The sequence below is a fragment of the Saimiri boliviensis genome, chromosome 9, assembly GCF_048565385.1.
Source record: "Saimiri boliviensis isolate mSaiBol1 chromosome 9, mSaiBol1.pri, whole genome shotgun sequence".
NCBI lineage: Eukaryota > Metazoa > Chordata > Mammalia > Primates > Cebidae > Saimiri > Saimiri boliviensis.
Genome location: NC_133457.1, coordinates 109,483,224 through 109,506,830, shown reverse-complemented (window position 1 = coordinate 109,506,830; position 23,607 = coordinate 109,483,224). Strand labels below are relative to the sequence as shown.

Genomic DNA, 23,607 nt, shown 5'->3' with positions numbered 1-23,607 from the left:
TTCAAGCAATTCTCCTGCCTCACTCTCCTGAGTAGCTGGGACTATAGGCATGCATCACTATGCCTAACTAATTTTTGTGTTTTTAGTAAAGACGGGGTTTCACCATATTGGCCAGGCTGGTTTTGAACACCCGGCCTCAAGTGATCCACCTGCCTCTGCCTCCCAAAGTGCTGGGATTACAGGCATGAGCCACCATGCATGGCCAGTTTACACAATTTCACACCTCAGATTACTCCCTCATCCGGCTTATGGGCAAGATATAGGAACAACAACAAAAAAAACACCATTCATTCATTCAACACTCACTCATTCACCAACCAGTGGTTAAAAATTAACTTGTCCTTTCGTATATGCCTTACATATCTGGGCACAAAGCTGATCTTCATCAAACCATGGGTTGTCAGAGCAGGAAGACCCTTCAGAAATCTGGCCTGTCACCTCCATTTTACAGATAGGTAGTCTGAGGCTTAGTGAGGGGAAGGATTATGCCAGGCATACAAAAACAGTCAGAACTAGGAGATCTCAAGGTCTTGCATCCTCCACTATTATTATTATTCCTTCTTTTTTCTTCCTTCTTCTTCCTTCTGTTTATTTCTTCTTCCTTTTTAATTTATTTATATTTATTTATTTATTTGAGACAAAGTCTCACCCTGTCACCCAGGCTGGAGTGCAGTAGCGCAATCTGGGCTCACTGCAACCTGCGATTCTCTTGCTTCAGCCTCCCAAGTAGCTGGGATTACAGGTATTTGCCACCACACCTGGCTAATTTTTGTATTTTTAGTAGAGACAGGGTTTCTCCATGTTGGTCAGGCATGTCCAGAACTCCTGACCTCGTCATCCACCTGCCTCAGCCTCCCAAAGTGTTGGTATTACAGGCATGAGCCATTGCGCCCGGACTTATTTTTATTTTTATTTTTGAGACAGAGTTTGACTCCATCACCCAGGAGTGCAATGGCACAACCTCGGCTCATTGCAACTTCCACCTCCCAGGTTCAAATGATTTTCCTGTCTCAGCCTCCCTAGTAGCTGGAATTACAGGCACGTGCCACCACGCCTGGCTAATTATTGGATTTTTAGTAGAGACAGGGTTTCACCATCTTGGCCAGGCTGGTCTCGAACTCCTGACCTCAAATGATCCACCTGCCTTGGCCTCCCAAAATGCTGGGATTACAGGCGTGAGCCACTGTGCCTAGCCTCTTCTTCCTTTTTTAGAGACAGAGTTTTGCTCTGTTGGCCAGGCTGGAGTGCAGTGGTGCAATCATGGCTCACTGCAGCCTCAAACTGCTGGACTCAAGTTATTCTCCTACTTCAGCCTCCCAAGTAGCTGGGACTACAGATATGTGCCACCATGCCTGGCTAATATTTTATTTTTTGTAAATGTGGGGTTTCATGTTGCCCAGGCTGATCTTGAACTCCTGGCCTGAAGAGATCTTCCTACCTCTGCCTCCCAAGGTGCTGGGATTACAAGCATGAGCCACCATCCACCATTCTTCATTTTATTTATTTATTTATTTTATTGGAGATAGGATCTTGCCTCCCAAAGTGCTAGGATTACAAATGTGAGCCACTGTTCTCATTTTTAAACTCTGTATGGATATCTCCTGCAGCCTTCCTGAGAAATGGTCATCTATCTACTGCTTGCATATACTCAGCGACAGTGAGCTCATTACCTTCTGAGGCTGCCTCTTCCCATTTTTGTTCAACCATGACTATTAGGAAGTTCCCCCTTACACTGAACTAAATACCATCCAGTTCAGTTATTCTTTTCTTTTTCTTTTCTTTCTTTCTTTCTTTTTTTTTTTTTTGAGACAGAGTTTCACTCTTGTTGCCCAGGCTGGAGTGCAATGGCGTGATCTCAGCTCACTGCAACCTCCGCTTCCCAGGTTCAAGTGATTCTCCTGCTTCAGCCTCCCGAGTAGCTGGGATTATAGGCATATGCTACCATGCCCAGCTAATTTTGTATTTTAGTAGAGACAGGTTTTCTCCATGTTGGTCAGGTTGGTCTCCAACTCCTGACCTCAGGTGATGTGCCTGCCTTGTCCTCCCGAAGTGCTGGGATTACAGGTGTGAGCCACCATGCCTGGCCCAGTTATTCTTTTTTTTTTTTTTTTTTTTTTTTTGAGACGGAGTTTCGCTCGTTACCCAGGCTGGAGTACAATGGCGCGATCTCGGCTCACCGCAACCTCCGCCTCCTGGGTCCAGGCAATTCTCCTGCCTCAGCCTCCTGAGTAGCTGGGATTACAGGCGCGCGCCACCATGCCCAGCAAATTTTTTGTATTTTTAGTAGAGACGGGGTTTCACCATGTTGACCAGGATGGTCTCGATCTCTTGACCTCGTGATCCACCCACCTCGGCCTCCCAAAGTGCTGGGATTACAGGTGTGAGCCATTGCGCCCGGCCAGCCCAGTTATTCTTATGTAGAATATAATATCTGTTGAACACCTGCTGTGTGGCAAGTGCTGAGTACTGGAAAATGTGATGATCTGTGAAACATTGAATGGGTTGTCATCATAAGGAGTGCTCAGTGCTATGATTGAGGAAACTACTGGAGACCACCTTGGACTCCCTGGCCTGGACATAGGGGAGGAAGGATCTCCTAGGAAGTGATGCCCGAGCTGAGAAAGGTGATAGGGAAGTAGACAGATAAAGAGAGGGCGTATGGGAGTTTCTGGCAGAAAAAAACAGCATATGCCAAAGGCCTGAAGGTTCACAAAAGGTAGTGTTTAGAGCAGTATTTTAAAGTCTGACCAGACAGACAGCAAAACAATGTGAAGGAGAGGAAGAGGGAGATTAGAAGGGCCAGTGGGACCTTGCTTGGCCACATTCAGGAATTTGGGAGGCTGGAGGGTCACTTGAGCGAGGTTAGGAGTTCGAGACCAGCCTTGCCAACATGATGAAGCCTTGTCTCTATGAAAAATACAAAAATTGGCTGGGCACAGTGGCTCATGCCTGTAATCCCAGTACTTTGGGAGGCAAAAGTGGGTGGATCACGTGAGTTTGGGAGTTCGAGACCAGCCTGACCAACATGGAGAAACACTGTTTCTACGTAAAATACAAAATTAGGCCCTCACGCTTTCTCCCCTTTCCCCCTCCCAGTTCCCACCCCTGACGTTCAGTTCGGTCTGGACCGAAAAAAAAAAAAAATACAAAATTAGCCAGGCGTGGTGGCACATGCCTATAATCCCAGCTAATGGGGAGGCTGAGGCAGGAGAATCTCTTGAACCTGGGAGGCGGATGTGGTGAGCTGAGATCACACCATTGCATTCCAGCCTGGGCAACAAGAGCAAGACTTCGCCTAAAAAAAAAAAAAAAAAAAAAAGCCAGGTGTGGTGGTATGTGTCTGTAATTCCGGCTACTCAGAAGGCTGAGGTAAGAGAAGCACTTGAACCCGGGAGGTGGAGGTTGCAGTGAGCCAAGATTGTGCCACTGCACTCCAGCCTGGGTGACAGAGTGAGACTATTTCAAAAACAACAAAACAAAACCCAAAAAGCAAAAATAACCAAATTGGAATTGGAATCCCATGGGTCTCACCCTTTGGCTCCCTGACTGCCTGGGGAGGCCTTATTTAGCTTGGCATGGCCCTGCTGAACTTTCCTTGGGAATGTCTATATATAGGGGAAGGGGGCAGCCCAGTTGCCACTGTCCATCTATCTTCCTTGGTGTCCTGCCCCGCTTTCCTGGCCCTGGAGCTGCTCTCGGTTGTCTTGGTGCTCTTTCTGTCGACGTAGCCACTGTCCACAAGCCTTGCCTTACTAGCCGGTGCCCAGTCTGCACCTCGTGGATTCTGAGGGTGGGCTCCCTCTGGACTTGATCTGCCTACCCCTTTACTTCCTAGATGACCAGATTTCTTCACTGAGCTCTAGGAAGGGGCCAGCTGCCCTTTTACCACTTAAAGAACCTTCCCCTTCCTACTCTCCACCCCAAAAAGTGAATCCAAACACCCTTTCCCTGGAGAAAGTAACTTTGAAAGAAGGATCTTTGCTTTCAATGATCATTTCTCCTCCAAATGCACATCCTCCTCTCCTCCATCCCTCCAGGCAGTTTTCCATCTGCCCAGGTACCCAGAGGACTGTGTCCCGACTTCCCTCCAGTCGGAATTAATAATAAGAATCATCTGGGCGCCGGGTGCGGTGGCTCAAGCCTGTAATCCCAGCACTTTGGGAGGCCGAGGCGGGTGGATCACGAGGTCAAGAGATCGAGACCATCCTGGTCAACATGGTGAAACCCCGTCTCTACTAAAAATACAAAAAATTAGCTGGGCATGGTGGCACGTGCCTGTAATCTCAGCTACTCGGGAGGCTGAGGCAGGAGAATTGCCTGAACCCAGGAGGCGGAGGTTGCGGTGAGCCGAGATCGCGCCATTGCACTCCAGCCTGGGTAACAAGAGCGAAACTCTGTCTCAAAAAAAAAAAAGAATCATCTGGGCTAGGCATGCTGGCTCACGCCTATAATACCAGAACTTGGGGAGGCCAAGGTGGGCAGATCAAGATGTCAGGAGATGGAGACCATCCTGGCCAACATGGTGAAACCCTGTCTCTACTAAAATACAAAAAATTAGCTGGGTGTGGTGGCACGCACCTGTAGTCCCAGCTATTCGGGAGGCTGAGGCAGGGGAATTGCTTGAACCCAGGAGGTAGAGGTTGCAGTGAGCCGAGATCGCACCACTGCACTCCAGCCTGGCGACAGAGCGAGACTCCATCTCCAAAAATAATATGAAGAAAAAGAAGAATCATCAACATAGGTGGGCATGGTGTCTCATGACCGTGATGCTAGCAGTTTGGGAGGCCAAAGTGGAAGGATCCCTTCAGCCCAGGAGTTCGAGACCAGCCTGGTCAACATGGTAAAACATCATCTCTACAAAAAATACAAAAACAAAACAAAACAAACCAGACAACAACAAAAAACCAGGGATGGTGGTGCACCTCTAGTCCCAGCTACTCGGGAGGCTGAGGGTGGAGGATCACTTGAGCCCAGGAGATTGAGGCTGCAGTGAGCTGTAACAGCACCATTGCACACTAGCCTTGGTGACAGAGTGAGTATAAACCTTTATGATTTACAAAGCTCTGCAGTCAAATGGGGATAATAATAGTTGCTATCTCATAGGAGGAGCACTAGATGAGATCATGTTAAAATGCTTAGCACAGTGTGTGGCACGTCGTGGAGGTTCAGTAAATAGTGGCCTAGCTGTCACTTTCTCCTCCTTCTATCCCCTACCCCTCTCCATGGTTCAAAGACAGGACATTCCTCTTGCCAAGCACTAACCCTGTATACCTGGCACAAGCTAGGTGACTTATACCTGGGTTCCCATTTACTGTGGCTTCTCTGTGAGGGAGACCCCACAGAGAGGTCCATCCTACAGATGAGGAAATGGCTCAGAGAGGCATTGCCACCTGCCCAAGGTCACACAGCTCGCAGAGGCTGGCCTTGCATGTCGGGTTTTGGACTTCAGGGCTTGTACTCTCCCCATTTTACCCTGCTGCCTCCCTCTTTACTACTCTGATTGTCCTTACCATCTTGGAGTCAGTGTGCTTCCTTAGGGAGGTGGGGAGTGCAGGGGGACTCCAAGGCGGTGGAACAGGGCGGGTCTTCCTCACAAGAATCTAGGACGTCAAGGCCTGCCACCTGCTCAAAGGCTTAAATTTCTCTGCAAGGGCCCTTGGCTAAATTAGGTAATGGGTTCGGACTGTTGGGAGGGTGGGGCTCGCTGACCCCAGGATCTGATTGGGTAGGGTATCCAGTGCTGGGGAGCAGGGAGGTGGGAGGGGAGGGTGCCCCTACAAATCCCAGGGGCTAGAGCAGGCCAGGGCATCTTTGGGTGGTGGAGTGCAAAGGAGGCGACCTGCAGCAGGGGAGACCCGGTCACCAGCAACCATGGTAAGGACAAGAGGGGACTTTGTGGCTTCACTCGTGGGAACACTCTGGACGTCTTTGAGGCCAGGCCTGGGTGCTCTATGGGGCAGTAACTTGGATGTCTGAGGTTGGAGCAAGGAGGTTCCTGGAACCCAGGTGTCTTGGAGGAAGGCCTTTGACTTTTCTTGCAAGGGGAGGGCTGGGGTGTTCCAGAGATTGACGGTCAAGGCTTGCTGACTGCATATGCACCTTTGGAAACTTCCAGCACTGTCATTCATAGACCTGTGAAGAGCTCTTAGCTTGCTTCCTTCACATAGTGGGGACCCTAGGGGGTCAGAGTGAGTCACCCAGCAAGCCAGTGGCAGGGGTGAGCCGGACACCTGGCCAAACCCTCCTACCATCATGGAGAGAAGAAAGGCTCCTCCAGAAGACGAGAGGTCTGCAGGGCGTGGGGCCCGCTCAGATGCAGGGCTCCGGGGCTGCTGAGGACGATGGGAAGAAGATGACAGACCAGAGTTAGAGACACCCTGCTCTCCTAGAGGGGGTTCTGAGTTGGAGCTGTGGTTTTCGTCTGAGAGCCCCCTCCTCACTTCACCTCAAGGAGTAACTAGATCCCAGAGGCCAGCTGCTGTTGCCCAGGCCTGACTAAAAATAGCCTGCCCTCCTGGCACAGGGAAAGAGGAAGAGAGGAAGGAGGGGGAGAAGGAGGAGGGCCGGCGGCCAGCAGGCTGAAGAGCTCCTTGGAAGCCTCACCCCATCCTCACTGCCAGCTTCAGCCCAAAGCCTCCGACCCAGCTGGCCTGGCTTGGATGTGACCTGGAAGCCCCCACAGAAACCTCACTTTCATGTCAAGGCCTCCTTCACATTCTGCCCAGTATGAGAGGCCTTTTCTCCAGTGACTGAATCCTAAGAAGAAAGCTGATCTCCGACTCCGCCATTTCTCTGAGGGGCAGGAGGATGTATCATCTCTCTCTTCTTGGTGGTCCCAGTGCCTGATCTGTGGCCTGACATGCAGCAAGTGCTCAATAACGTGTTTTGTTTGTTTGTTTTTTTGTTTGTTTTTGAGTTGGAGTCTCACACTGTCGACAGGGCTGGAGTGCAAGGGAGTGCTCTCAGCTCATTGCAACCTCTGACTCCCAGGTTCAAGTGATTCTCCAGCCTCAACCTCCTGAGTAGTTGGGATTACAGGCGCCCGCCACCACGTTTGGCTAATTCTGTGTAATTTTAGTAGAGATGGGGTTTCACTATGTTGGCCAGGCTGGTCTCAAACTCCTGACCTCGTGATCCACCCGCCTCAGCCTCCCAAAGTGCTGGGATTACAGGGTGAGCCATTGTGCGCGGCTTGTGTTGCATTATTATTTACCTGAGAACAAACATTTTATTGAGCAACTATTAAAGTACTGGGCACCATTAGGAGCTAGAGAAAACTGGAAAATAGTGCTGGAATGGTGCTAGCCCTTTACAAAGCCCTTTCACACCCCTGATATCTCATCCCTGAAAAGCTACAGAGAAGAGATGAAGGCACACTAAGTGACTTGCCTAAGGTCACTGGGGGGATTCCTGACTTGGCCTTCAATTGACAAGTGAGAAGGCCTTGGTCTTAATTTGCTGTCTCCTCTCTTTTTCTCAAAACTGGCGTCAGGCTGGGCACGGTGGCTCCCAGAACTTTGGGAAGCTGAGGTGAGCAGATCACCTGAGGTCAGGAGTTCGAGACCATCCTAGCCAACATGGTGAAACGCCGCCTCTACTAAAAATACAAAACTCAGCTGGGGAGCAGGGAGGTGGGAGCATGATGGCACATACCTGTAATCCCAGCTACTTAGGAGGCTGAGGCAGGAGAATTGCTTGAACCTGGGAGGTAGAAGTTTCAGTGAGCTGAGATCCCACCATTGAACTCCATCCAGCCTGGGTGACAGGGTGAGACTCCGTCTCAAAAAACAAAAACAAAAAACGGGGGTCAGAAGCTGGACGCAGTGGCGCAAGCATGTAATCCTAGCACTTTGGGAGGCTGAGGCGGGAGGATCACTTGAGCCCAGGAGTTCTAAACCAGCCTGGGCGATATAGTCAGACCCCATCTCTACCAAAAATTTAAAAAATTAGCCAGACATGGTGTACACTAGTCCCAGCTACTTAGGAGGCTGAGGCAGGAGGTTCGCTTGAGACCAGGAGGTCAAGGCTGCAGTGAGTTGTGATCATACTACACATCCAGCCTGTGTGACAGAGCGAGACCTTGTCTTCTGAACAAAACAAAACTGATTGGGTGCTATGGTGGCACACAAATATGTGATGAGTTTGAAGTTGTTCTTCTGGAGGACCAAGGGGCGCTGGTAGAGTGGGGGTTGGGGTGAATGGGGTAGAGGTGAGGAGCTGCTCTAGGGTTGCCTCTTCAGCTGACTTCTTCTCTGTGTCTCCTGCAGACGGACCAGCAGGCTGAGGCCCGGTCCTACCTCAGCGAGGAGATGATCGCCGGTGAGTGAGGCCGGCAGGCTGGGGGCGGGGTGGATGTGTGTGCTGGGAACCTGTTGGCCTCCGGGCAGGGTTCAGGGGTAGGTGTGAGGCTGACAGTCCAGCCGGCCTCACCTCTGCCCTTTGCTCTCCCTCGCAGAGTTCAAGGCTGCCTTTGACATGTTTGATGCTGATGGTGGTGGGGACATCAGCGTCAAGGAGTTGGGCACCGTGATGAGGATGCTGGGCCAGACACCCACCAAGGAGGAGCTGGACGCCATCATCGAGGAGGTGGACGAGGACGGTGAGCGGCTGGCCCTCGGAGGCGGGGGATGGTGGGGAGAGGCAGCGGCGGCCGGGCTCAGGCTCAGTCCACCGCCTGCTCCCCCCAGGCAGCGGCACCATTGACTTCGAGGAGTTCTTGGTCATGATGGTGCGCCAGATGAAAGAGGACGCGAAGGGGAAGAGCGAGGAGGAGCTGGCCGAGTGCTTCCGCATCTTCGACAGGTGCGCTGGGGACCTGGGAGCCGAGGGAGGGGCTGAGCAGTCAGAGCCCGACCGGTGGCGCCGGAAGGTTCCCGGATTGGGGGTGTGGGGGGGACGGGGCATCAAGCGTAACCAGGGCAGCTCGCCCCGGTCCTGAGCCCTTCCCTATCCCTCGGACTCGAAGGAACGCAGACGGCTACATCGACGCGGAGGAGCTGGCTGAGATTTTCAAGGCCTCTGGGGAGCACGTGACGGACGAGGAGATCGAATCTCTGATGAAAGACGGGGACAAGAACAACGACGGCCGCATTGACTTCGACGGTGAGGGCCGTGGCAGCTTGGGAAGAGAGGGTGGGAGCCACAGGGGCGGCGGGTACTGGTGCCGCTGGCTGGCTCCCGTGCGCTGTCTTTGGCCTTGTGGGCGGGGCGGGGCGTAACCTCACCAAGTTCCTCCTAGTCTCCTGAGTGTTGGTATAGAAGCGCTCCAACGACTCTGTGCAGTCTGTCAATTAGTGACCAGGCAGCAGGGCGCGGTGGCTCAGGCCTGTAAAATCCCAGCACGTTGGCAGGACGAGCCGGGAGGATTGCTTGAGGACAGGAGTTTGAGACCAGCCTGGGCAACATAGTGAGACCCTGTCTTTTTTTTTTTTTTTTTTTTTTTTTTTTTTTTGAGACGGAGTTTCGTTCTTGTTACCCAGGCTGGAGTGCAATGGCGCGATCTCGGCTCACCGCAACCTCCGCCTCCTGGGTTCAGGCGATTCTCCTTCCTCAGCCTCCTGAGTAGCTGGGATTACAGGCACGCACCACCATGCCCAGCTAATTTTTTTGTATTTTTGGTAGAGACGGGGTTTCACCATGTTGACCAGGATGGTCTCGATCTCTTGACCTCGTGATCCACCCGCCTCGGCCTCCCAAAGTGCTGGGATTATAGGCGTGAGCCACCACGCCTGGCCAAGAGACCCTGTCTTTACAAAAAGTAAAAAGCCAGGCGTGGTGGCACGCCTGTGATCCCAGTTGCTCCAGGGGCTGAGGTGGGAGGATCACTTGAGCCCAGGAGGTCCGGGCTGCAGTGAGCTATGATTGTGCCACTGTACTCTAGCCTGGGCGACAGGCCTTGGCAACAGAGTGAGACCCTGTCTCAACACAAACAAGAAACAAGGCCGGGTGCAGTGGCTCACGCCTGTAATCCCAGCAGTTTGGGAGGCAAAGGTGGGTGGATCACGAGGTCAGGAGATCGAGACCATCCTGGCTAACATAGTGAAACCCCATCTCTACTAAAAATACAAAAAATTAGCCAGGTGTGGTGGCAGGGACCTGTAGTCCCAGCCACTCGGGAGGCTGAGGCAGGAGAATCGCTTGAACCTGGGAGGCGGGGTTGCAGTTAGCCGAGATTGTGCCACTCCACTCCAGCCTGGGCAACAGAGCCAGACTCCGTCTCAAAACAAACAAACAAAAACATAAAACAAACAAAAAAGTCATCCCCTCTGAATGCTGGAGCCCTGGCCTGGCCTTTTCATTGCCAGGTGGGACCTGTGACCCTCTCCCTCTCCTTTCCCGCAGAGTTCCTGAAGATGATGGAGGGTGTGCAATAAGGAGTGGACAATCGCCTCCACCAAGATCGCGCATCCCTAAGGCCTGGGAGACTCCGCTCCACCGGGTCCCCACCAGGGAAGTGCGGCCCCTCGTGGGTCTTTGTCTGGAAGGAATAAAAGCAAATGTTCCAAAACTTGCCTGAATGAGGGGAGAGCCAGGGACAGTGGGTCTCAAGGGCTGGCACCACCCGGAGCACCCTCGGGGATCCCCGGGAGAAGCAGTGGGATGTAGAATGGAGCTGGGTCCCAGAGCCTGAGGTGGCAGCTGTGAGTGCCCAAGTCCAGGCATCACCAATGCACTCTGAGGGTTCTCAGCAGCCTCCCGACAGCTGGCGCGGGCGTGGGCAACTTGGAGGACCGGTGGCGGTGGTGGCTGGGTGGTGGCGGACAGGAGGCCGCAGGTGCTTGGTGCTGAGTCAGGGTGAGCCGGCGGACTTTGGAGGGGTCTCCAGAGGGCAGGTAGGGTGAGGGGGTGGCAGGAGGCTGCCCCCACCAGAGGGGAGGAGCAGGGGAGCTCCCTCACTTCCCCACATCCGTCTTTACTGGAACATTTTGGTCTTGGGTGTTGTAGCTCCCACCTCCTGCAGGCTCCCTAGCTGGGGAAAGGGGGAGTAGGTGCTCATCCACGCTGGGCAGCATTGTTTCTGCTTGACCTCCTCCTTCCTCTGTTCTTCCAAGTGCTTACTGCTGGCTTCCTGCTGGTGGTGGTAGGGGATGGTGGAGGTATCCACAAAGGAGATTCTGATCTCATCATTTGACCCCACATCCCTGCCTCCACCCGGTCTCTGCCAGTGTGCTCTACAGAGGGCCACCAGCACCAGGGAGCTAAAATATCCGACCTGGCCACTGCCCTGTTGAAAGTACTTCAAGGCTCCTCACTGCTTCTAGAATGAGATCCAAATTCCTTCCCTCCCTCCCTCCCTCCCTTCCTCCTCTCCTCTCTTCCTCCCTTCCTTCCCATAGTCCTCACAGGACTGCAGCCACTCTGGGCCGTTTATGTCTGATATGGACCTGGGGTACATTTTCAAGCCCTTGGGACTTTACACATGCTTTTTGCCCTCTCTGGAATGCCCTTGTCCTTCTTATAAGCTGGCAGATTCTTCAATCTACAAGACCCAGCTCAGATACCATCTCCTCCCTTGAACCCTACCCTCACTGGCTATTTGCTCCCATAGCGATTTGTATATAATGGGTATCAGATCACAGCTGATTAAATGTAGGGGTTAGTTTAGCTTTAGAGTCAGACTGCCTAAGTGTGAGTGCTCACTGCCTGTGACAAACTAAACCACTCTGTTCCTCAGTTTCCTCATCTGTAAAATGGGGATAATGATAGTACACTCAGGTCGTGAGAAGTTAGTGTGTACAAAGTGCTCACAGCAGTGCCTGGAACATAGCAAGCATTTTTTTTTTTTTTTTTTTTTTGAAACAGAGTTTTGCTCTTTTCACCCAGGCTGGAGTGCAGTGGCACGATCTTGGCTCACTGCAACCTCCATCTCCTGGGTTCAAGCGATTCTTCTGCTTCAGCCTCCTGAGCAGCTAGGATTACAGGCACCTGTGCCATGCCTGGCTAATTTTTGTATTTTTAGTAGAGACCAGTTCTTTGTTTTTTTTTTTTTTTTGAGACGGAGTTTTCGCTCTTGTTACCCAGGCTGGAGTGCAATGGCGCGATCTCGGCTCACTGCAACCTCTGCCTCCTGGGTTCAGGCAATTCTCCTGCCTCAGCCTCCTAAGTAGCTGGGATTACAGGCACGTGCCACCATGCCCAGCTAATTTTTTTTGTTTTAGTAGAGACGGGGTTTCACCACGTTGACCAGGATGGTCTCGATCTCTCAACTTCGTGATCCACCCGCCTCAGGCTCCCAAAGTGCTGGGATTACAGGCTTGAGCCACCGCGCCCGGCGAGACCAGGTTTTGTCATGTTGGCCAGGCTGGTCTTGAACTCCTGACCTTAGGTGTTCCGCCTGCCTAGGTCTCCCAAAGTGCTGGGATTATAGGCCTGACCCACCATGCCTGGCCTTCTGTTTGGCTTTTTAAATGAGACAGGGTCTTGCTCTGTTGTCCAGGCTGGAGTGCAGTGAGTGATCACAGCTCACCGCAGCCTTGACCTTCTGGGCTCAAGCGATCCTCCTGTCTTAGCCTTCTGAGTAGCTGGGACTACAGACACGTGACCCCCCAACTCCCCCACTGGTTGTTTTAATTTTCAGCAGAGCTGGAGTCTCTCTCTGTTCCCCGGGCTGGTTGCAAACTCCTGAGCTCAAGGGATCATCTCACCTCGGCCTCCCAAAGTGTTGGGATCATAGGCCTGAGCCACTGTGCCCAACCTCTATTGTCACCTTACCCATTGCTTTAGTTCTTCCTCTCCATCTGTCTTTTTCTCTTCTTCCTTTTCTGTCCCGTTCATGTTTTTCCATTTTTATTTCCAGCCAGGATCAGTGCTGGGGTTTTATAATCATTACTATTTATTAAGTGCCTACTGTGTACTGTGGCTTACAGACATTGTCTTATTCACTCAACATCCCTAGAGGCAGATGCTGCTATCAGCCCCATTTTATAGTCGGAAAACTCAGGCCTAGGGAGGTGATGTACATAGGCACCTAGGTAATAACCTAGGTGGTATCGCTATGTGCTGTGTGGTGTGCACAGGAGCAAGGCTTTTAACTCTAATGCCATCTACCTGTTATTGGTTCTACCTGGATATCTTTTTTTTTTTTTGAAATATACACGTTTTCAAATAGAGTTAGAGGTTGTGGCTTATGCCTGTAATCCCAGCACTTTGGGAGGCCGAGGCAGGTGGATCACTTGAGGCCAGGAGTTTGAGACCAGGCTGGCCAACATGGAAAAAACCCTCTCTACTAAAAATATAAAAATTAGCTGGGCGCATGCTTGTAATCTTAGCTACTCGAGAGGCTGAGGCAGGAGAATCACTGGTACCCAAGAGGTGGAGGATGCATTGAGCCAAGATTGCGCCACTGAGCTCCAGCCTGGGTGACAGTGAGACTCTGTCTTAAAAAATAAATAAAAGAAAATAAGATAATAAAATAGGTGGAGTTTCACCATGTTGCCCATGCTGGTCTTGAACACCTGCGCTCAAGCAATCTGCCCACTCCAGCCTCCCAAAGTGCTGTGATTAAAGGCATGAACCACCATTCCTGGCCCTATCTGGATGTTTTGAGCACTTCAAGCTTGTCCTGTCCTAATCTGATGAGTTCCCTTCCCCCTCCATCTTGTCCTCCTGTGTTTTCTTTTCTTTTGTTTTTTTTGAGACCGAGTCTTGCTCTGTTGCCCAGGCTGGAGTGCAGTGGCGCGATCTTGGCTCACTGTAACTTCTGCCTCTCAGGTTCAAGCGATTCTCCTGCCTCAGCCTCCTGAGTAGCTGGGACTACAGGTGCATGCCACCACATCTGGCTAATTTTTTGTATTTTTAGTAGAGATGGGGTTTCACTGTGTTAGCCAGGATGCTCTCGATCTCCTGACCTCATGATCCGCCTGCTTCGGCCTCCCAAAGTGCTGAGATTACAAGCGTGAACCACGACACTCAGCCTCCTGTGTTTTCTATCACAGGGATGGTTCCCTGAGGTCGGGGACCAAGTCAGAAATTCTGGTGCTCCTTCTCTACCTCTGCCTACTAACTACCCCTGACTACTGTCTCCTTGCCACTCCATCCCTCCTCTCCATGCCCATTAGTATAACTCAGGTCAGCATCATTGCTTGCCTGGCTCTTGATAACAGGAGTTATCTCCTTCCTGCCATTCGCTCCCCAGACCATAGCCAAGGAGATGTTTATAAAAACAAATGGGATCATGTCACTGCCCTGCTCAAGGCTTCATTAGCTTGCTGTTGCCTCAAGATAAAGCCCAAGTTTTGTGTTTTTTTTTGTTTTTGTTTTTGTTTTTGTTTTTTTCAGAGACTGAGTCTCCCTATCACACAGGCTGAAGTGCAGTGGCACTATCATAGCTCACTGCAGCCTCAAACTCCTCGGTGCAAGTGATCCTGTCCCCTTAGCCCCTGGTTATTTTTATTTTTTGTAGAGATGGGGGTCTCACTTTGTGACCCAGGCTAGCCCAAGTATCTTAATATGGCCTTCCAGCCCATCATGACCTGACATCTATGCGATCCTGTAGTCCTCTCTTTTTTTTTCGAGCTAGAATTTGACACTTGTCACCCAGGCTGTAGCGCAGAGGCACGATCTTGGCTTGCTGCAACCTCTGCCTGCTGGGTTCAAGAGATTCTTTTAGTAGAGGCGGGGTTTCACCATGCCAGCACGCCCAGCTAGTTTTTCTATTTTTCGTGGAGATGGGATTTCACCATGTTGACCAGCATGGTCTTGAACTCCACACCTCAGGTAATCTGCTCTCCTCAGCCTCGCAAAGTGCTGGGATTACAGGTGTGAGCCACCGTGCCCAGCTCTGTATTCCACTCCTTACCATACTCCTGAACTTGCTATCCAAAGAATGTGTATCTCCCTTAGGGCTCAATTCCCTTGTCCAAAAGCCTTTCCCTAACCCTATTTTATTAGGTGCCCCACCTATGAACTTTCATAGTATGTGAGTTCAGCACCATTAATTGAGTGCTTATTATGTGCCAGGCATTGTTCTAAGGTCCTTCCACTGTCTTATGAGGTAGGTACTAGTATTATTTTCATTTCATGGAGAGGTTAAATGTAACTGCCTATGTGTTTATGGGCAACATGGAGGTGGAGCCAGGATCTGAAACAGTTCTACCCACCTGGTCTGAGCTCTTTTTTTTTTGAGACAGTCTTGCTCTTGTTGCCCAGGCGGGAGTGGTGCAATGGGTGATCTTGGCTCACTACTATCTCTGCTGCCCAGGTTCAAGCGATTCTCCTGCCTCAGCCTCCAGAGTAGCTGGGATTACAGGCACCTGCACCATGCCCAGCCAATTTTTTGTATTTTTAGTAGAGACGGGGTTTCACCATGTTGGCCAGGCTGGTCTTGAACTCCTCATCTCAGGTGTTCCCGCCTAGGCCTCCCAAAGTGCTGGGATTGCAGGCACAAGCCACTGCGCAGGCCCTGGTCTGAGCTCTGAGTCACTGTATGGCACTTATTCCCCGTGTTGATAGGCCTGTCTATCCCCTAAACTCCAGCCTCTTTCAGGGCTGTGTCCTTTTCCGTTTTGTCCCCAGCCCCAAGCAGAGGGCCTTTATCTTGTAGGAATTCGATAAAATGGGAATCATAATCAGAAATTCAAATACTTTCCGACCAGGCTTCTTCTTGTTGCAAGTGCCAGAAATCTAGATCAAACGGATTTAAACCAAAAAGAGATTTGTTGGTTCATGGAACTGGGATGCCAAAGGATGAGCTGGAGGCCAGAGTTTCAGTTAATGTCATCTCTCCCAGTCCCAGCTATTTGTCTCTGCTTGGCTTTCTTCCATCTGCAGCAGACTTCCCCCAGCAGCTGAAACTGACTCCCTTCTCTTTTAGCAACCCCATTAATAAAATAACTTTACCAGTGATTAATTCCAGAGAACACTGATTGGATCTGAGCTACAGTTTAGACCTGTGACTGGGCCAAGGTAGGCCACGTGGCCATGTAGGGTGCCAAACACCATGATCAAGGACCACATGGCAGACAAAAACACATCCACTTGAAACATTTCTTTTAGAGATAAGGTCTTACTCTGCTGCCTAGGCTGGAGTGCAGTGCTGCAATCATAAGCTTACTGTAACCTTGAATTCCTGGCCCCAAGTGGTCCTCCCCCCTTGGCCTCCCAAGTTGTTGGGACTGGTGATGTGAACCACCATGCCCGGCCAGCATTTATTTATTTTTCTTTTAAAATTTATTATTTGAGAAGGGCTCTTACTGTGTTGCCTAGGCTGAGCTTGAACCCCTAAACTCAAGCAATCCTCCTGCCTCCATCTCCCAAAGTGCTAGGATTACAGGCAGTGAGCCACCATACTTGGCCCTGGACAGCATTTAACCAATTTAGTGCCAGGTTCTGAGCTCTGCTTTTCTCCAGTATCTGCTAACCTGGCAATTTTCAAACTTGGGACAGCCTCAAAACCTGGAGGGCAGTTTGGCGTCAAGAATTTGCCTAACAAGTTCCAGGTGATGCTGCTGCTGCTGGAAGGACCAATTCTAAGAATACTGCTCTAACTTTTTTTTGTTGTTGTTTTTTTGAGACAGTTTCGCTCTTGTTGCCCAGGCTAGAATGCAATGGTGCAAATCTTGGCTCACTGCAATCTCCGCCTCCTGGGTTCAAGTGATTCTCTTGCCTCAGCCTCCTGAGTAGCTGGGATTACAGGAATGCACCACCATACCTGGTTTATTTTTGTATTTTTAGTAGATATGGGGTTTCTCCATGTTGGTCAGACTGGTCTTGAACTCTCAACCTCAGGTAATCTGCCTGCCTCGGCCTCCCAAAGTGCTGGGATTACAGGTGCACCGCACCCAGCCCATTGCTCTAAGTTTTATTCTTTTTTTTTTTTTTTTTTTTGAGACGGAGTTTCGCTCCTGTTACCCAGGCTGGAGTACAATGGCACGATCTCGGCTCATCGCAACCTCCGCCTCCTGGGTTCAGGCAATTCTCCTGCCTCAGCCTCCTGAGTAGCTGGGATTACAGGCACACGCCACCACGCCCAGCTAATTTTTGTATTTTTAGTAGAGACGGGGTTTCACCATGTTGACCAGGATGGTCTCGATCTCTTGACCTCGTGATCCACCCGCCTCGGCCTCCCAAAGTGCTGGGATTACAGGCTTGAGCCACCGCGCCCAGCCCTAAGTTTTATTCTTAATCAGACTGCAGCAATGACATCACTTGGAAACTACTATTTAGAAATTAAAATAAACTAACCGAACCTTAGGCTCCATTTTCAGACCTACTGAAAAGATTTTAATTTTACAAGATCCCAAGTGTTTTTTGTATGCATGTTAGATTAAAAGGCCTAAGAGGAGAGAGCTAAGAGCACAACTGTAGCCATGAAGGGACCCAACTTCCCATCACAATACCCGCTCCTCAGGCCTGCACAACCAGCCAACAGACCTGAAGGAGTTGGGTGCAAGATTGGAGCACATCTGGGTAATGCCCTCTGCCTTGGAGATCTTCCTGAAGTGCTTTGGGGGAGGGGGCAGGGGGCCCTATCATGTCAACCTACTCTTCCCCCTTCCTACCCTTGCAGGAACCCAGCTGGTCAGTAGGGGTATTTCCTCCTATGGGTTCAAAGGCTGGAGACTTCATCAGGCCACGGGAAAGAGGCAGCCCAAGGTGTTGGGGGCTTGCAGCCAAAACCTTGGAGGTGCAGCAGGAAGTGAATGTGCCCCCTTGGAGGTGGAGCTCCACAGGGGACCTGGGCTAAATCCTGGAGACCAGAGGTCAGCCCCGAGAGTCCTACGAAGTGATGGGCCTTTTTTCCTGGCTGTCTCCCCAGGCCCTGGACCTGCTTAGGGTGATCTGAGGATTCTTCTTCAGGGCAGAACATGGGTGGCTGATCCTCCTCAACACACACGCTTGTTTCCTCTACAGCTAGAGGAGCGGGTTTCGGCCTAAGGTCTGGCTCGGCCTCATCTGCAACACAGCTGGGGGAGCTCCAGCATTCACTAGCATTTCCAGGACACGTCGCCACTGGCATAGACAGAGGCATTATTGTGACACTCATTTTATAGCTGAAGAAACAGATGCGGAGTCATAAAATAACTAAGGTACAAGGGAATAAATCCTTGTCACCCCACTGCTTGGCCCCACATCCTTAAGTCCCACCTGCCTATCCTGAGTACCTCCAATCCTAGTGTAACTGCAAGGCACACCTTGTCTAAAAAAATGACCAAAATGCATTTATTTAATATACATCACAAGGGCTCAACCGAGGCTTAATTTAAAAGACAAAACAAAACAAAAATAATACCACAGCTCAAGATACAGAGGCCTATACAGAAATCACAAAAAGGACAGACCACCGAAGGAAAAATGAAAAAGATGACACGAGACAGGCTGGGCAGCCTGGGTCAGGGCTCCTGGCTGGTGACCTGCTTTGAGTAGGTTTCCTGCAGGTACTTCTTAAAAGCTGGAAGAGAACAGACAGGTCTCAGTGAGTGATGGAGACAGGATGAGTTAATTTTTACTATTTAAAATTTTTTTTTCTTTTTTGAGACTCAGTCTTGCTCTGTTGCCCAGGCTGGAGTACAGCGATGTGATCTCGGCTCACTGCAACCTCCACCTCCTGGGTTCAAGCGATTCTCCTGTCTCAGCTTCCCAAGTAGCTAGGATTACAGGTGCATACCACCAAGCCTGGCTGATTTTTTGTATTTTTTAGTAGAGACGGGATTTTACCGTGTTTCCCAGGCTAGTTTCAAACTCCTGAGCTTAGGCAGGCCACCAGCCTCAGCCTCCCAAAGTGTTGGGATTACAGGCGAGAGCCATTGCACGCAGCCTATTGTTAATTACTATTATTAGTGAGACAGAGCCTCACTCTGTCGACCAAACTGTGTAGTAGCATGATGTCTGCTTCCTGCAACCTCTGCTTCCTAGATTCAAGTGAGTCTCCTGCCTCAGCCTCCTGAGTAGCTGGGACTACAGGTGCCCACCATCACTTTTTTGTATTTAGTAGAGATGGTTTTTTTTTTTTTTTTTTTTTTTTTTAATTTAGTAAAGACGGGGTTTCACCGTGTTGGCCAGCTGGTCTCAAACTCCTGACCACATATGATCCACATGCCTTGGCCTCCCCAAGTTCTGGCATTATAGGCATGAGCCACTGTGCCTGGCCTAGGATGACTTAATTAAGGTGAGCAAGAGGGCAGCTTGACCAGGGATGCAAAGGTGGGAGGAGGCTGAGGAGGGTTGGGTTTCCCAGCCTGGCATTCTCCCTCTGCTGCCCACCCAGGCCGCTCTCTGGAAGGGCTTGCTTCCAGTGAGACTAGAGGGCACAGGCCAGGCAATCTACTAAGCAAGCTCTTAATCTGCATTAACACAGAAGGGGTTAATCCCACCTTCCTCCTTTTTGAGATAGGGTCTCACTCTGTTGTCTAGGCTGGAGAGTATAGTGTTGTGATCATAGTCCACTGTGACCTCGAACTCCTGGCCTTAAGCTATCCTCCTGCCTTGGCCTCCCCAATAATTTCTCTAAATTATTTCGAGACAAAATGTTTTATTTTGCTATAAAATAATTGCTATTTTATAGCAAATAGGAACACTGGGACAGAAGCACAAGTGTGCCACCACCAACACACCGCCCTCCCCCAACCAAGTCACTGGGCTCTGTTTGTTCGAGGGAGCCTTTGATGGTTGGGGGAGGGATCACCCTGTACTCGAGGACTGAGGACTCACCTGTGGGGTTTTTCCAGAGCTCGGCAGCATGCGTGTTCAAGGGACTATCGATGTTGGGTTCTATGGGTGGAGAGAAAAGAGAAGGTCAAGGAGGTAGAACATGCTGACCCTGGGGAGTCCTGACAGACTCCTAGGTTGCATGGGAGGGGAAGAGGGTGGTCTCTAAAGTCACCTCCTAGCAGGCTCTGGATGGAGAGCAGAATGGTCCTGACGTCATACAGGGCAGACCACTTGTCTTTCAGGATGTCCAGGCATATGTTACCCTGGGTGTCCACATTGGGGTGGTAGCAGGGTGTGAGGAACTTCACCGTGGGCGCGTTGTAAGGGTAGCCACTGGGGAACTCTAGCGAGAGCTTATACCTCAGGTCTTCATATACCTGGCATTTGGAGAAATAGACGCAGAGTAAGCTCCAGCAGTAGCCTTATATCCCAACCCAAGCCTCACATAAGGGGCTTGCTGGAGCCTTGAGTTTCTCTGGGAGTGGACAGTAGACAAACTGTTGAGCTGGTTCTGATGCTCCCCCTAACTTTAAAATAATTTTTTGAATTTTAATTTTAGAGACAGGGTTTCACCATGTTGCTCAGGCTAGTCTGAAACTGCTGGGCTCATGCAGTCTGCCTGCCTCAGTCTTCCAAAGTGCTGGGATTACAGGCGTGAGCCACTGTGCCTCGCCTGATCTTTCCTCTTACCTGGTGGAGACATCAGTGATTCTTCAGTCTAAGAGTTGTAAATTGGCATCCTGTGCTTTAGTTCAATTAGAATATAGTTGCTAACACGTAAAAATTGGATATTTGGCACAGATTTGGACTTCTGACTCATCTTAAACCTGATCTGCAGCAATGGGAAGCTGCCTTCTGGAGATCTGTGCCCCCTACTGGCCAAAGTCCTCACTTTGTCCATTTCCTTACTGTCCAGCCACCTACAAACAGCCCTGCTTTTTTTTTTTTTTTTTTTTGAGGCGGAGTTTCGCTCTTGTTACCCAGGCTGGAGTGCAATGGTGCGATCTCCACTCACCGCAACCTCCGCCTCCTGGGTTCAGGCAATTCTCTTGCCTCAGCCTCCTGAGTAGCTGGGATTACAGGCACGCGCCACCATGCCCAGCTAATGTTTTGTCTTTTTAGTAGAGACGGGGTTTCACCATGTTGACCAGGATGGTCTCGATCTCTCGACCTCGTGATCCACCCGCCTCGGCCTCCCAAAGTGCTGGGATTACAGGCTTGAGCCACCTAGCCCGGCAACAGCCCTGCTTTAAACCCACCCTCTCATTGCACAGGGGAAGAGAACAAGGTCACATGACTCAGAGAATGTGAACGTCACAGGGGGTGTGTCTTGCCCCGCCAAAGGCTTTAAGCAGAGCTCCCACTTGGATCTCACCTCCCACCTTTCCCCAGACTCCGAAAAGCCACACTCACCCAACCCAGCCCTACACTTACCGTTCCAGCGGCTCCATGGATGGTCCCTACCCATTTGAAAAGGTTGTCTGATTCAGGGAAGGCAGAAATCCCTTTATCGCCAGACATCTGGAGAGGAAACACATTTGCTGGAGTGTGGAGTACACTTTGGGGCATAGCAAAGGTCAGTGGGTGAGACCTTTCTCCTTAACCTCATACATACATATATATATTCATATGACATAAATGGGGTTACCCCATCTTTACCAAAATACACACACACACACTTGCTCTGTCATCCAGAATGGAGTACAGTGGCATGATCTCAGCTCACTGCAACCTCCGCCTCCTAGGTTCAAGCGATTCTAGCGCCTCAACCTCCCAAGTAGCCGGAATTACAGGTATGCATCATCACACATGGCTAATTTTTATATTTTTAGTAGAGACGGGATTTTGCAATGTTGGCCAGGCTGGTCTCAAACTCCTGACCTCAAGTGATCTGCCCACCTTGGCCTCCCAAAGTGTTGGGATGACAGGCTTGAGCCACCGCACCTGGTCTCCCCTTAGTCTCATCACACTCTTATCCAAAGTAAAGCCACCACATTCACAGGCTAGAAATACCAAGAAGGGTGGGAAGTTGGGTGTGGATAAACTTGGTTGGGGCCAGGAAGTAGGCATACACTGGACAGGCAGGGTCTTGTATGACTTCAGGCAAGTGCTTTAGAGATAACTTCATGTAGGGGAATGGAATTGGGAGGAATAAACGGTGCAGGAGGGGTGTACGAACTTCTTCCCAAAAGGGAGCAAATTACATTCATTTTTTTATTCCTATGTCTAGCAAAAAAGCTGATGTAGGAAAGGAGGCTACTGATAATTGGGTGGAAGGGTGGATCAGTCGGCTGGGGTTCCGGGCGCTTAGTCACTCACCATTAGGGTCATCAGCTCCTGCTGCAGCCTGCAAAAAGAGCATGGCGGGTTACCTGGGAGTCTGGATGGGCCAGGGCTCTAGACGGTGCATCTCCTCCCACCTGAATCTCTCAGGGGGAGCCGTCGACTTCTCCCTTACCCTGTCCCCGCCAAGTCACGAGCGTGTTTGCGCTGCCCTCATTTAGGCCCACTCAGGGAAGGAACCTGGCAGCGCTCCTTCCCTCCCATTCTCCTTAGGGAGAACCTCAAAGAGCGATCTGAGCTCCTGGCGTGTCCATCTCCCAAACTCACCAGCGCAAGGAGGTGGGAGTCCTGGAAGTCTCCGCCCTCGGCACCCCCAGGGGAATGCCAGGCGCCGAGCTCCCGGCGTGTTCTCCTGCACCCGCCTATCTCTTGCTCCAGAAGGAGGTTGGGGGTCCTAGAAATCTTTCCTCTGCCTAGGGCATGGCAGGCCCGGCGAATGGTAGCCCGCATCACTCACCTTTTGCCCACGGGGCCCCGGGCGGCTCCCCCGCTCGGCTCGGCTCCTTTACGGGCAGCAGCGACGCTAGTGGCGGCTGGGTCGCGGTTTTGGGAGGCCATCCGGGCGGCGCTGGCAGAGAGACAAGAACTCGGAGAACACGACGGCAACTGCAGGGTTGCGGGCCCGCCCGCCCGCGTTTGAATTGTAACCCTCTGTGGGCATCGACCAATCAGTGGCTCGCTTGGGTTTGATCCAGCCAATGGGACGCTCCGGAGCGCTCTGGCGCTGCGTCACTACTAGACCTACCCACCGGCGCATCAGTATTGGGCGGCAGGATCCTGCTTCTGACAGCCGATTGGTAGACGAGGCTGCCATTTACTAACGAATCCGTAGCACATTGGTGACCTTTGGAAAACGCTGCCCATTAAAGGGCCAAGAAAACGCCCACGTGGGATGAACTCTCCTTAAGGCTACAAGCCTTGCTCCGCCTGGGAACACCCAGCACGCCCAGCCTTGATCCCATCTACGTCGGGAAGGGAGTGCCTCCAGTCTTGCCACACTGGTACCCTTCCCCCAGACCGGAAGCCTCTGCTCCTCCCCACTGTATAATCGCCTGGGCACCTTTGCTGGGTCCTAGGTATCTGAAAATCCCAGCTAGGGGAAAAACTAGAGGCTGATGGCCAGAGCAGCAGGCTCCCTATTAGAAAACGTAGGTTCATACATCTCCGCAGTTGACAGGAAAAAAAAAAAAAGACAACATTGGTTCAGGCTGGGCGCAGTGGCTCATGCCTGTAATCCCAACACTTTGGAAGGCCCAGGCAGGAGGATTGCTTGAACTCAGGAGTTCGATACGACCCTGGGCAACATAGGTAGACCTGTCTCTACTTAAAAGAAAAAAAAGAATAGGCTGCTGAGGTGGCACAAGCCTCTAGTCCCAGCTACTGGCAAGGCTGAGGCGGGAGAATCACTTGAGGCAGAGGCTTCACTCTAGCCTGGGCGACAGAGCAAGACTCTGTCTCCAAACAAACATCTCAATAACACAGGTTCATATCCTGTATATCCTACCTCTCCAATGGGTATTGTGTGACCTTGGGGCAGATCCTTTAGTATCTTAACCCGTAAAATGGGAGCAATAAAACCCAACTCTATTTTTCATATGGTCTGTCATCAAACACCAC

The 23,607-nt window shown here is 51.0% G+C and overlaps 2 protein-coding genes across 2 annotated transcripts; one reads left to right on the top strand and one right to left on the bottom strand.

Moving 5' to 3' along the window:
* Positions 1–5,764: 5,764 nt before the first annotated feature.
* Positions 5,765–10,507, top strand: TNNC2 (troponin C2, fast skeletal type). Its single transcript, XM_003936454.3, has 6 exons — positions 5,765–5,874; positions 8,268–8,319; positions 8,456–8,599; positions 8,688–8,802; positions 8,966–9,102; positions 10,342–10,507. Exons 1-6 carry the CDS (start codon positions 5,872–5,874, stop codon positions 10,371–10,373), a joined length of 483 nt encoding a protein of 160 aa, XP_003936503.1. The 5' UTR covers positions 5,765–5,871; the 3' UTR covers positions 10,374–10,507.
* Positions 10,508–18,088: 7,581 nt separating this feature from the next.
* On the bottom strand, positions 18,089–22,617 carry UBE2C (ubiquitin conjugating enzyme E2 C). The gene is made up of 6 exons (XM_003936452.3): positions 22,448–22,617; positions 21,967–21,994; positions 21,082–21,168; positions 19,820–20,024; positions 19,648–19,707; positions 18,089–18,388 (listed from the first exon to the last, which is right to left on the bottom strand). Exons 1-6 carry the CDS (start codon positions 22,546–22,548, stop codon positions 18,330–18,332), a joined length of 540 nt encoding a protein of 179 aa, XP_003936501.1. The 5' UTR covers positions 22,549–22,617; the 3' UTR covers positions 18,089–18,329.
* Positions 22,618–23,607: the final 990 nt, after the last annotated feature.

What these genes read in the sequence shown, in the direction of transcription:
- TNNC2 (XM_003936454.3), top strand. An exon ending in CAGCGAGGAGATGATCGCCG is followed by an intron (nt 8,320 to 8,455) that starts GTGAGTGAGGCC and finishes TCTCCCTCGCAG; the next exon opens with AGTTCAAGGCTGCCTTTGAC. An exon ending in CGGCCGCATTGACTTCGACG is followed by an intron (nt 9,103 to 10,341) that starts GTGAGGGCCGTG and finishes CCTTTCCCGCAG; the next exon opens with AGTTCCTGAAGATGATGGAG.
- UBE2C (XM_003936452.3), bottom strand. Translation starts at nt 22,548, where the DNA reads ATGGCCTCCCAAAACCGCGACCCAGCCGCCACTAGCGTCGCTGCTGCC. An exon ending in TCCATGGAGCCGCTGGAACG is followed by an intron (nt 20,025 to 21,081) that starts GTAAGTGTAGGG and finishes TCCAAATGCCAG; the next exon opens with GTATATGAAGACCTGAGGTA. An exon ending in CATCCAGAGCCTGCTAGGAG is followed by an intron (nt 19,708 to 19,819) that starts GTGACTTTAGAG and finishes CTCCACCCATAG; the next exon opens with AACCCAACATCGATAGTCCC.